At 38.8% G+C, this 14,621-nt stretch overlaps 1 protein-coding gene across 3 annotated transcripts in view; it reads right to left on the reverse strand.

The window, feature by feature from the left end:
• Positions 1-6,568, reverse strand: part of LOC117473143 (potassium channel subfamily T member 1-like) — a 49,239-nt gene extending 42,671 nt beyond the window's left edge. For 2 of the 3 annotated variants that reach the window (XM_034118640.1, XM_034118639.1), the window contains exon 1: positions 6,195-6,567. In XM_034118640.1, the coding sequence (XP_033974531.1) occupies positions 6,195-6,340 (146 nt within the window). In that variant the 5' untranslated portion in view covers positions 6,341-6,567. Of the gene's footprint in view, positions 1-6,194 lie in introns of all 3 variants that reach the window. The other variant, XM_034118638.1, reaches the window with a different exon arrangement.
• Between the last annotated feature and the right edge of the window lie 8,053 nt (positions 6,569-14,621).

The following is a 14,621-nucleotide window of genomic DNA, read 5'->3' on the forward strand; positions in this document are numbered from 1 at the left end:
CTAGAGCACCATTGTGTTCTTTTTAACCAAATATCTCTCAGAGGGGCGTGGGGAGGGGCTCCTTATTTTCATCTAAAAGTAACAGACAGAGAATCAGCACTTTTGAAACAGAGCTGAAACAGAGGGGATTATGTGATGCATGATCTGTTTGGTGTTTCAGACAATCAGAGACATGTTTTGTATATATCTGAGAGCTATAATATATTGATGAAAAACTGTATAATAGGGGACCTTTAAAGTAATGTTATTCATAAAAAGCCTTTGGACAAAAACATATTTTAAAACCTGACAGAATCTAGCTTTGACAAACTGTTAAAAGCTTATAACAGAAAACCTCACACTAGTAGGTCAGATCAACAGCTGAACCTTGTTTCCAGGTAGCCCATATTACACTGCAGGTAACCATAGCAACAGTATCTCATACCTCTGTGCAACATTACCAGCTGTGACTCTTAAAAATGACCTGAACAGGTGTGTAAATTACTACGAGCAAGTCATTAAAAGATTAAGGATTGGATTTTAATGGCCATTTTAGTGTCGTAGAATTAAAAAAATTCAGTTTCAGCAACATCCGTTACTTTCATATATCAGGACACTTAATCATGTATTTTAGCTAACTTATAGCAAACAAGTTCTGAATGAAAAATGATGGTATTTATCAAAGTTTTAGATCGTAAAGCTTCAGCAAGTTCATATTAAGTGGGGTTGGGCAATGCAATAAATACATCCTGAGACAATAAAAGCTATCCCACCTTCATCTCTGGGCTGGGGGTATTTGATCTTTATTTGAATACTGAAAACCTAATGGCTATAAGTGAAGCTATATTGTACTGCACTTTCTATATGATTTTTGCATCAATGCCATGTGCCTTTATTTGCCAGGATGGGATGGGCACAAATTGAGATTACTGATGTAGTTAGTGTGAATAAGAGACTCATCAGAAACATTAAGGAAACATTAAGCTCTCTGCTGAGCATTTCATCCGATGCAGAAAGCTTTTCTCCATTTCCTCCCAAACAATACAGATCATGTATTCATCAAGTTCGTGCTGGTGTTGTGAGTTTTTTCTGGAGCACGCCTCAGATTCAGTTCAGCTGACACACAGAGGGACTGTGTGCGCCCCTCAGTTTGACAGATCTGCTCCAATTATCCCACATTCTCACATACGTCAGGCTTTCCAATTGATTCTCTGTTAAATAATGCCCTTAAGAAGGCAAGTGAGAGGAGTGTGTGATTGATGTTGTGGCACAAGTGCTACGTAGCCTACATATTGTTATGTATAAGCAAACACTGGTATCTTAGTTATACAGGGACTCTTCTAACGGCCAATTACTGCATATGCTTTCAGATGTCTCCTCTGGACAGACAAGAACTTTTAAATGGTTCATTTTTTTTAAGGGGCATGCGTAGCAACCAGGGTTTTATTTTCATCTCTCAAGACAACTACTGAGATTTCATCTTAATGAACACGGATGATGTGCTACTGTACATGAACTGTAATTTACCCCATGGACCACATTAAAACCCCTCATTAAACCTTGGGTTCTCCAATCAAAATGAAAGCGTAATTGTTCTGTGAAAGCAGGGCGATATAAATAAACATTTAAACAAAAGGGCCGACTGACACGTTCTGTAGAGGTGTGCACAATGAATAAATTGTGAAATTAACGTCCAATCATTAACAACACAGTATAATTAGCCAGCGATGAATTTGAAAAGAGCATAAAAAAAGTAATCAACGTGATGAAAAAGAATGGACAATCATGTTGTCTATGTCTTTGTGATAAAGTACAAATGTTAATGATTTTAAAAAACCACTGGTGTAATAGGCAAGCAACCACAAAAGGCCAACCTCCAACTGTAAAGAGAATACAATAATTGAGGTTGTAAACAAGTCGAGGACAAGAGGCTTGCAAACATACCCTCTCAGTTCTTTTAGGGAACTGCTTCTCTTTTATTGCATCTACATTCATCTTAAGATTCATTTAAAACACTTGTTCATTACCTTTCAATTATTTCCCCACTGAATATTGATTAACAAAGAGAAATTAGTTGAGATCTTTTACACAAGGCAGCTGTTAAGGGAAAACCTTTGGATTAAGACAAATCAGGATATTCACAGTTCCAGGATATTTCACACTTAAACTGCATCTAAGTAACTTCATGCTAAACTACATTACAGTTAAAGATGATGTCTGCATCAACATGTTTGAAGTGTTAAAAGAATAGGTTTGTGTGAGAAGAGGATGGACTTAAACTCCCACTGTACATTTGTATTCAATTTAATATTGAATAATCAATTTCTTGCACAATAATATCCTGCATTATATTTGTTACTGGAAATGTGTATTTCCACATGTATATTGTCCACATGTATATATTTTTTTTTTACTTTTTAATGCTATTTTATTTCTATTTCAGAAATATTTTGGACTGTTTATTTCTTGTGTCTTCATTTCTCTTATGTACATTGCCTTGTTTTTTTATGCTGCTGCAACGCAAACATTTCCCAACTTGGGATCAATAAAGCACCAATCGATTTATCTAAGAGGAAAAGGGAAGATAGGTAAAGGTCGGCTTTGATGCACAGAAGGATGCTCTAACCCTAACCCTAACTAAGTTAAAGATTTTAAGGGAATTTGCTTCCGGAAGCTCAATTTACTAAAAGGGAAATTATCTTTGGAGACAATTAAAAAAGCACAAGTGTCAGTCAGCTCTACTTTGTTGTACCCATATCTGGACTATTCAACCGCTATCTTTTTTTGTTAATGATGCACAATATCTTAAACATTCAGTATTTTTGTTTTGGATAAATGACCTTAAATGTGACTATTATCCAGCTTAGAAACACAGATTTCTTCCAGATTCCTCCTAAAAACATTCTTATCTAAAGCATGTATCATATGCCCATTATAGCTCGGCTTTAACTGTCAACTAAAAGAAAAATGCAAAAACAGGAAAACTTCAAATTAAATCATCGAACTGCGAAAGCATCAATCAAAAAGTGAACAACATGAATTGCGACTGACGTGGTCTAGCTTTAAGCTTTGATATGGAGGAGGCGTTGCTGCTGACTGTACAAGACTTTATCATAAAGAAACGCAAATGTCAAAAGTTTAAAAACTCGATAAAAGCCAAAGTACTTTTGACTGACAGACATGTACAGTCTGTAGAAACTTGAGTTGCTGAAACGTCAGGAATGCTATAAAGTCTATGCTGCATATCAGTCAATCAAATATCCGGCTTCTCTGTTGGCCTATATTGAAAAAAAAAGGACTTAAATCACCCAGTGTTATATACCGCAGTAATGTGAATATGACTAACAGCTCCCACTGAGCTCTACAATCGATTCATTAGACACCAGCAGACCAAACCAAACGCCCATCTTCCAAACAGATTTTTCACAGCGAGACAATGTGGCGGCGATGCTGATGATGCCAAGATAAATCTGCGTGAGTTTCTGTTTTGACCACATCCTGAGTTTAAAAGATGGTCAATCCCGCTGTTATTGAAGATCCTCCAAGTCTCATTGAGTGTTTTACTGCCTACTTTATTTAGCGGTCAATTCCGTTCAGAGAATCCTATAAAACACAAACATCAAGGGGACGCCCAGGTGCTGTAAATGATGCAAAGATAGATAAATTCTTCGAAAAAAAGTGTAGTAAATGGACCACAATATTGATCCTCTCGCTCCACCCTCCACAAGCTTTTATTCTCGAGCCAGCTGGACACAAATCCCACGCTGATCACATTTCCACAACGTAAAAAGCTTTCTGACTCCTGACTACATCCTGCCTGTCTGGAGGAGACATACATGGGCTCTGTGTGGAAATAAAGAAGAAGTGAATGAAGTTAGGAAATATATGTAAACTAGTCTAATTTCCTGAAAGAGTTAAGTAACAGGACGCGATCAAGGTTGAACGTTCATCCATTCATTTAAGATATAGGAGAACTTGTTGCTATGAGTGGCAACCTCTTGAATGATTGATAGTGGTCCAATTCTATTTGCTCACGGCAACTAGCCAACAGATGCATTACATTTGATAGTCTCAGCCATTTGCAGAGTATATCAGATTAATACAGTCTGGCATTGCAATATAGCAATGCGCCAATTTTGATTAACTTCTCAAATGTGATTTGAAAGCAATCTGTTCCTCTTTCTGCCCGTTCAGAGCAGTTGTCAGCTGACTTACTGGTTTTCCGTAAGACTAAGACTTTGATTGCTCTGACAGATCTGCAAGCATCAGGAGAGCTGGCTCCTCTCCAGCTACCAGTTTACACTCCGTACCTGGTCCGCGCAAGGCTCGAACCGGCAACTCGCCGGTTCCAAAGCCAAGTCTCATTCAATACAGTCATCGATAAACATGTCAGCTGATAATTTATAGATTGTTCTGTCATGGCTTAAACCTTCATTCATCATCATTGTCAACATAAACAACAACGTGAGAAGCAAGTACACCTAACATCAATATCATGTTTAGCATCCTTAGCTGAACCTCACAGTATTTGCAATTCTTGTTGTGTCAATGCAAGTTAACATAATAAACTGTTGATATCTGTGATTTGTAATAATTTAAATCAAAGAACGTCAGAATATTAAGAAGAGTAAACATCATTTGGGAGGTACCACATTGCGTATTTAACAGTGTCCGAGGTTAAATTGGTACAATCATTTATTTGCAAACTGATTTGTTGGGGTATTATTGTTGCATTCACTTCATCAGAATAAAAAGGTAGAAAGACGCTAGATAGAAAGATGGTTGACAATAAGCATTTCAAGACTTTCTGAGCTGCCTTTGAGGCCAATCCATCGCCTTTCTCTGAGTATGTGATAATACTGCCAACTCCCTAACTCATCATGACATCCAGGTCTGTCCTCCAAAATAACAGCTAAGCAAGAGATGTATTGCCCCAGTGGAAATCTTTGCAGAGGCGTATGTATTAAGTTTACTGGAGGATTGTATGGCTCAAGTATTTGTTGTGGAACTGCAACGCTGACAATTTTTCAATGGGTCTATGTGAAAGTGAAGGAGGGAGAGCAAGGATATTATTAATATTGAATACATATGAAACAAGTACAGCTTCATTATAATGATTATAATAATAATGCCTTATAATTTGAAGGATTATTTGCCAAACACTGACATTATGTAATTTTCCCCCCCTTGCCATGGTTGGTACGTTTGATATCAAAACAGTTGCATGACATAACAAATGCTACTGCAGCATATACTACATTTCTGATCCCAAACATTTGCAATAAATGTCAATACCCTCAAATAAATATTGTCAAGAAAAACATGTGCAGTAAATACTGAGAGACTGAACACCACACTGCATATTGCATATTGGCTGTGCAGTAGTCTCAGAACTGCTGCCAAACAAGCACAATATTTCTGTTTTCGGCCAAACAAACCTCAAAGAACCTAGATAAAGAGCCAATCTGAGTTGTAATGTCTGCAAATCTAGAGCTTTTTCTTCGCTGAAAAGGAAAAAAACATTTAGTTCACCTCAGTTGCTACTGGTTCATGCCATCTCACACAAACCTCAATCTAATTTGTCTACCAAATAGCAGAGTGTCCTGACTGTGAAAGCCTGCGTGCCGGCTCTATTGAGTGGTGCAGACATATGTTGAAATGTCTTTTTGGAGGTATGTCAACATAATCTCCTGTGGTTTGCATCTTCATTGTATCTTTTAATATGGATGCATTATGTGCAAAAACGTTCTTCAGCTTTGAATGCAGTGGCATAACAGCATTTTCACACCCTATAAAATATAAAACAAAACCATAAAATTGTGATGAAAATGCAGCATTCACTATATTATGTCATCACTATCAGGCTACACTGCAGCCCATTAATCAGAGGGGAATGATTGATGGCATAAGCAATCATTCAGCTGTCGGTAACGAAAGTGCCTCACTGCATGCATTATCGTTAAAGCCCAATGGGGAAAATATAACGCTTACACATTCCTACACATTTCCGTGTGAATCTAAATTAACGGGATCAGATGTAATGATACATTGATCACAGCGCAACCTTTGCCCTACGGATAATTGCAAGTTATTAGTGAGACTTTATGCAGCATGCACTTGCAGTCGCAGCAGCAGCACCATGTTATTTCTCGGATGTGTGCAAGCGAGCTGCATTCAGAAACATGCGACTTTAGTTGCGGATCTGCGGCAGCTACCTTTGGCCGGCATCGCTCCCGAAAGAGCCCATGGTCCGGAGAGGGCTGGAGGGGTTGACCCATGTTGGCTCGGGGGTTTTGTGCGCCTCGGTCTTCACGTCTGGGTCGATCTCGGAGGGAGAGGGAGTAAGCTTAGCGCCCGCCATGGCTCTCTGCCTCCCGAGCGGTACCTCCAGCAGAGAGCGGGCAATATGTTTCCTCCTGGTGTCACAGCAGCTCAGAGACCGACACTGCCGGAAAACCGCATCCCCGTTTCACTGTTGCTTCACGAAGGCGGAGGGAGAGCAGCTCACTCCCTGCTGCATCACGGGTTCCTGTCAGACACTGTGAGGGAAGCACCTGCATGACTCCTGCTGATCGAGCGCTCCTCCATCCCTGATGGAGATGTGAGACCTGTCCCGTCTCTAAGATTCACGCGTCGTCACGATGTAACGTCAACCGCACAGCGAAACCAACCCAGATGGGTTACATAACGAAGATGGTCAAATGATCTACCATTCCAATCAACGTTCAGATGATTCGCCTTCCATCAGTGCATCGCCTTTGATATTTAAGCAAATTAATCTTCTTAATAAATAAAAGCGTATGGAAAATGGAATTATGTCAAGCCGTCCTCACTATGGAGACATCGTCATGAATCAACTCATTTCTTATATTGTTATGGTTGTAAATACGTGCCTGGATAATGAGATGCAACCGACTAATGAGCAGGTGGCCTGGATAAACACTGCATGATGGAATGATTATACATTTGCATGAAACACGTGACACCTGGAGTACATTAACCATAATAGACTATCTCTCAGTTTATTCAGGGAGAGCATAAGGTTAATAAGCTTTTTATAAACAAGTCACATATTTAAGTAATGGGGTATACATTCATATATTTATTATGATTTTATCTGATGATTTATTTACTGTGCAGCAGTTTTTTAAAACAACTTTATAACGTAAATCAAATGTAGCGCCGCTTCAGTTGAAGTAGAACACATGAAGCATACAACTAATTACATTTAACATGAGTAATTGTGTTTACAGCTGATCTAGTTTGCGAGTGTGACTTTGATTGGGTTTTTTCACAGCCTGTGGGCTACGAGAGAAAACACAAATCAAAGTGTCCTTAAGGTTTAACTGATTTATTGTTACAGAGGGCCTGAGCAGCTCACAGCATACATTACGCATGGGTGTGAAATGCACAGGCTGCCAGTCCACCAAGAGCATTCAGTTGGAATTGCATAGCTCATTTGTTTTCTAATACATCGGACTTGCATGAGTTTGAAAAGTTGCAAGAAACTGGAGCACCCTAAATTAGGGGTTATTTACACGTTTCATTAGGGTCCCTAATGAAACGTGTAAATAAGGAATATTATCAAGACGGGTACTCCAACTCCCGGGTTTGCTTTGATATGCAGTCAATAGTGCACAGGTGTTAAAGTTATAATGTGTAAGAAATGGCAGAATTGAAAGTCAAATTAAGTCACATTTTCAACAGAAAGTAAAGAGGTTACAGTGTTCACATTATGTCAAAAACATGTGTTGTATTGCAGAGTGAGCTACTGAAGTTAGCTCTGGCCTGTCCTGTCTTGTCTTGTCGATTCACTCTACAGGCATTAGTGAGGTACTGTAGCACAACACTACTTTTTGAAGAACTTCCCAGTTATATATAACTAAATGAAATCCTATCTTTCTGACAGACATCAATTCATCTCAATCAACAACTCCAAATCCCCCACGGCCCCTGTCAATCATGGGGTCCCTCAGGGTCCTGTACTTGGTCCCTTTTGTTCATCATCTTCATCCTCCCAAATCAACAAATCCTCCTTCAAAACCAACTCAAATTCCACTGTTATGCCGATGACACACAGCTATACCTATCAACAAAATATATGTCTCTTCACTCACGTCTGTAACCTCTGCATCATCCTCGACCCCACCCTCACTTTCCTTCCTCATGTTAACCAGGTTAAAAAAAACGCCCTCTTCCACTTAAAGATCGTTGCCCGCATCAGACCCCCCTGTCATCCACCACTGCTGAAACTCTCATCCATGCCTTCATTACATTCCGTCTTGATTACTGCAACAGCATTCTTTAAGGTTCACCTGCATACATCCTCAAAAAACTTCAATATGTCCAAAACTCAGCTGCCCGCATGCTCACCTCCACATCACCCTTATCCTCCATGACATCCACTGGCTCCACATTAAACACGGCATTGACTTTAAAATGGTACTATTCACTAACAAAGCTCTCAACAATCTTTCCCCCCCCTACCTCTGTGACCTCATCCAATGACACACCCCAACCCAGCCCATCAGACAAAGCTCCGTACCTGGGGTAACAGGGCCTTCGGCGCAGCCTCCCCCTCAATCTGGAACTCCCTCCCCAGCCACGTCACATCTGCCAACACTCTCACGTCATTCAAAAAAGCCCTCTTCACTCTTGCCTTCAACTCCTAATCCATTAACCCCTCGCCCCTATTCCACCTAGCCTAGCACTTTTTACTTTTGTTGTTATTTTTCTTTACTTGCTTGTGAAGCGCTTTGAGCACCAGGAAAGGCGCTATATAAATAACATGTATTATTATTATTATTATAACATACTGTATACAACACAACATTAAATTATTTCCCCTTTATTCCCTCAAAGTTAGCGTTAGATAATGCCTACGTTTATTTGTGATATCCGAGTTAAGTGTTTGACCCCAATGAACTGTATTGTCTTGCAAAGGTAGTTTTCTAAAAAATATTTATTTTCTTATTAAGGCAAACAAATCTCCATTACAGTAGCACTGATATACTATCTCATCTATAGCCTGATTTATTTAAACATTTATCCATAAAAGAAAAATGTTATGGCTGCTAACAGTATGTTGTGATTTTGGGAGTTGTATTTGGATACAAGATATCCAAAAATGACTGTCAAAATCTTTTACTCTTATTCATCAAAAAAAGTTGAAATAAAATGGCTGAGGGAGTATCTGGACCTACTGAATATGGAGCGTGCAGCTTCTCTGCTGGGGGATTTTGAGGGTAGACAGGAGGATTGCGGTTCACTGTCCGCAGCTCTCCTACAGTATCTGACCCTGTCAATATGGCATCTCCTGTGTAATGTATTGTGTATGTAATGTCCTGCGTCACAATCAGCTGTCTTAGGAAGTCATCCTTGCATCCCCCCCCCCGTTATGTTTTGTTTAGTTGTTACGTGTTTTTTCTGTTATCTGGAGCAATGTCTGTTTATTTTATAACTGAAAAAGAAAAATATATTAAAAAAAATAAAAAAAATAAGTTGAAATAAAAAATTGACCTGGATTCTTCCAGTGTTTCGATCAGTTCATGTTCTTTTTTTTATTTTTATTTTTATACAGAACATTCAATTTGCATATTTAAGCCAAATATATCAGAAAACGTGTAAATTATAGTCCAATGTTTACCCTCCTGTAGTGTCTACTCGTCTACCAGGAAATTGGTTGAACAACAGGTCATGTGTACAACACAAGAGACGATGCATAGAGGGTAATAACGAGTCTCTCCCTGTTTCAAGTTGGTAAAAGTTTCTACATTGTACTCCTTAAAAGTAGCTTTTTGTAAAGATGGGTTCTAATTTATCCTGTTGATAATAGTGATATGCAAGCCTGTTGAGATCATGTGTTTACAGGAAGCAGTTTATTTCTAATGTAGCCCTGAGCAGCCATATGAGCTGAAATCTCATTAGTAATGCGTTTAGGCAACCTTTAATACAATCCACATTCACTGCGCATGGCATTTGGAACTCAGCCTTCAGGAAACACATTACATTACCCATTGTAGCCTCAGGATAAGGGGGGGGGGCTGTGAAGAGTTGATTTAATGCTCAACTGGAAAATAAAAGTTTGGGAGGTGTGAGCAAAAAAACAAAAAATAAAACTTAACTCTGACAGATCCAGTGGAGCAGTTTGGTCCCTATTGTACAACAGACTGTTTGTACTGATTTAGCCCAAGTTGTTGTCATATGACACAATATGCCTGTTAAAGGCATTGGTCATAATGTTATGGTTACTGAATTAAATTGTTATTTTCTCTACAGCCAAACAGCAACTCAAGCACCTAAACTATATGCATGTTGTGGCAAACTAAAATGTATTTATTTACAAAGGATTATTTTGATAGGGATCATGTAAAATACACAAACCTTTCAAAATTCTTCAAATCTGATGATCATCATACAAAGATACAGCTAAAAGCGCTTTTTTGTCCACAATCCAGGCAGGTGACCAATCTTGTTGTATTTCTAATTGTGATTGATTATGCTTTCTCAATTTCTTTTTTATATTTTCTATCTTTTAAAAAAATATGTATCCTCGAACAGCATACTGCCATTATGCTGTCTGTGAAAGAAAACAATAAAACCATAAAACCATACCTTAAAAAAAAGGCAGATCAAACAACAACGCGGTTTCATTCAATCATGTGACAAAACAGATCTGTTATTGTGGAGTTTTTTTTAAATGGTATCAATTTAGTGCATGATGCTTGACACTGAAAGAAAAGGATGCAGATAAGTTCATCAGTAGGAGAAACGGGTGTAGAAGCACTGATTTGAGCACAGAGACACTTTGTGGTGAAGCAGAGAACTGCAGGCTGTGTGAGTCTAATCTAAAATCAGAAGCAGTGCAAAAACATGCTGTACTACAAGAAACAGGCATCAGCCAGTGCCAAGGTAATGTACTGTACATGTTATAACACAGATGGCAGTATGGCCTTGGGTTTTATCTCCCGTCAGGTCGTACTAATGCAGTGCCCTTGAACAAGCTGCTTAATACCCAGGAACATCAAAAAGCTGCACCCCAACCAGCGGAAAAGGCAAATTACACTCCAGAAATAAGCAAAAATCTAAAGCCTTATGAATTATACAAATTTAAATATATTAAAGACTTAGTAGCCAGTTTATCCTCCTTTGTTCCAGAATACAGTAGAATATTTCTCCTTTTCAGCTCATATAATGATCTTACAGGCGTTTTTGGGCATGTTCTTATATGCAGATTATTTTAATGTAGCCAGAGCTTTAGAATCATCGCAGAATGATTAGCCAGATTCAATGGCTTCAGATGCACACTGGGTATCTCCATATATTATATCAGGTTCAGGCTGGATTTAGAAGGGCAGCACACGCTGGGATATAACCCCGGGAGAGAGAGAGAGAGAGAGCTGCAGTGAATTAGCCTATTAGCGCAGTACTGTCGGTGTGTAGCTGTTATAGCATTCCCCTCTGAAACGCTTGGCAAATAAACTTGATTTATTCCAGATTATGCAACATGACTACCTTGCAGCCACTGAGATCAGAAAAAGAAAGCAGAAAAAGAAGAAAGGAAGAGTTTTTGGGAGAGACACCATGCTGTGACAGAGGGGCTTTGATATTGAAAGTGGTACAGTTGCAAAAGTAGGCAGCAGAGCGGTATTGCTCAAAAATACATTCATTATATTGTAGAGAAAACAACCAGAGTTATCATCGATGGATCTTTTAGTATAGAGAACATATAAAAACTGGTTAATTTCCTACTCTTTCTGCCTTTAGGAACACTCTGAAGCTGTTAAGATAATGAAAGTGGTGGGGAGCATCTAGGCCTCTCTTTAAAGCTGCGCTCTCATTAGGAGCGCCTGGGCTTCTTGCTCCGTGCTGCAGATGAGTGTGTCAAGTGCTGTGATAATGCCTCCTCTGTCAAAACATATTAAGGCAGTGAGCTGGCGCTGCTGTGGGCGAGCTGTCTGCCTGAACACAGCGCAACCAGAGAGGAGGAAGAAGTCTAGCCAATGCCACTGGCAGGCGTACACAGAAGAGAGGGTTCACACGCACACACACGCGCACACACAACCACACACGGGGATGCTTTTGCTTTGCGCCTGTATTTTTGCCAATGGCTGTTTCGTGCAAAAAGGAGCTACTCCCCATTTACTGGTCATAACCTTATGTTCTCTTTCAGAAATGAAGAATATTCACTTGTGTAAAATGGGTTTGCTAGAGACATTCTTTCATCTAGTAAAAATAAACATTATCCTCATTTCAATCTCGTATATGTGCCCTGAAAACATGAGTCCCTTTGTAAGAGTAAGGAAATACTATTGGTGCAGAAATGTGCATTATTCACTCATACTTTGTGCTTCCAAATACAATTCAGAATGTATGGGGGTACATTAACTTTGACCCTTTATAACTTTTATAGGCCACCACATTAAAGACCATATTCAAAATATTCATGAATAAAACAAGCGCTCCCAGCATGACACTGCAAGCAAGTGGTTATAGTTGCATAAAAAAGGCTTTTATTTGCCTGTTCTTGTATATAGATATTTTCTAATTGGACACCAGCCACAGCTTTTAATCTCTGCTTTAGTTATTCATCACAGTGCAGTTTGTCCAGTAATGACCCGTCTACCTAAACTGTTTGAATAACGGCCTACTTACTCAGAATGTACCATAAAGCTTTTCATCAAACAGGCAAGCTTACTTGGATCAAATAAACTCAAATGTTGTTGACACATTTGAACATTTGGCTCAATCTTCTGTTGACAGCATGATATATTATGCTAATGTTTCAGTGTTACATTTTATGACGTTTTAATAAAATCTTCTGATCCTTTGATACATTATTAACAAACAATTTATAAAAAATGTGTTTGTATTGACAAAATGGTCAATATTCCTTTCATTGAGATGAAAAGCTGTCCATAAAGTGTGTCATGCAGTTTATAAGACCAGAAAAATACAAATTTAAGCTAAATAAAAATATAAGAAACTAAAATCTCTTGTCCTATGTCAACACATTGATATTTTAAATATATTATAAAGTATCCACTGTTGGAATAATACAAAAGTAATGAGCCATCAACAGTTATAGCTAATTTTAGTTATCACAACTGTACCGTCTTAATGCTAATGATGTCTTGACTATAAAAAGATATAAACAAATAGGCTGCCAAATCAGATACATAATTTACGAATAGGCCTATCTTATAAAGCTTTGTATATATAGCTTACCGTTAATGATATTGACAGCGGGAATAACAGATTGTGTTTGAATGAACACGTATATAATTAATAGGGTCTAAAAGGAACAGACAGTAGATATAAGAATAAATAAAACATCACTCTAAGGCTGCCACACAGTCAAATCCTGTTAAGGACAATCCAAATGCAAATAAGAGACATTAATGTTAATTGTTTTGGGGTATTTTAAGCGGATTGTAATTGGGGCAAATATATATATATATATATATTTGCCCCAATTACAATCCGCTTAAAATACCCCAAAACAATTAACATTAATGTCTCTTATTTGCATCACTGGTTTACAAAACCAGTGAGATGTTTTACAATTTAAATGGCGCTTCAGTGTTTGGATCAGGGCTATTGAATTGGCGGCCCGCGGGCCAAATCCGGCCCCCGGGTGATATGTTCTGGCCCTTTGAGTATAATGTTAAAAGTGATCTACGATTTCTTTTTGGGCCAGAGTGCCATTATTCCAGAGAGGGTGTTAAATTGAGAGATAGAGGGAAAGACATTGCCTGAAAACTTTGGCGGGCTCGGGTTTCGAACCCACCTACTAGCTGTCATTTATTGCATCTCTGCGTGAATGATTAGATAATTTCACCTAAATGAAATGATGTTGATGGTTACATTAGCTTCACATGTAGGCCTACTGAGTTCTGAACATGCCATTTAGATCTATAAAGGCCTTGGGGCTATGTTGTTTGATTGAATTCAACACAATATATGCACTCCACTATGCTGTTGTAGTATTTACTGTATCTGAAGCTCTTAATATGATTGCTCATATTTCAAGCCATCTTTTTCCCGGCCCCTTGCTTTGGATCATTTTCATCAACCGGCCCCCATTCCAAACTAATTGAATAGCCCTGGTTTAGACCATGCATATTTAATTAGATCTCTGAGAATCTCTGAGGGGATTGTGTGACTCCTGACTAATCCTCTGTGTGACGCTGCAGGTCTCAACACTCACCCACGCCGGTGGAACTCCCCTCCACGGTGCCGACAACCTCATCCCTGTGCCTCCATCATCACAGCTGCCTATTGAAGTCTGACAAGCCAACTCCACAAATGCTAATTAAGTTGCTAAGATAAACCATGGGGGCTAACCAGCCAAGTGCGCCAGAGATTTCTAGGCACAAAGATGCAGAGACCCAGAAGAGATGAACACATTTAAAAGGGTGAATGTCTCTTCTCTGAGCTGCACCCCTCTGATAATTCTCTCTTAGCAGCCTACCTTTAATTGTCCCAATGTCCCATTTGAGATATCCCTCTGAGAATATGCATACTGTAATGTAATAAAACGCTTTAGAAGACACACACATTCATTTCCTTTAGCTTAAGCACGCTGTGTTCATTTTTATTAATACCTCCGCTGTGTTAAAACATAAATGAATCAGAGCGGA

This window comes from Trematomus bernacchii, unplaced genomic scaffold (genome assembly GCF_902827165.1).
Source record: "Trematomus bernacchii unplaced genomic scaffold, fTreBer1.1, whole genome shotgun sequence".
Classification (NCBI taxonomy): domain Eukaryota; kingdom Metazoa; phylum Chordata; class Actinopteri; order Perciformes; family Nototheniidae; genus Trematomus; species Trematomus bernacchii.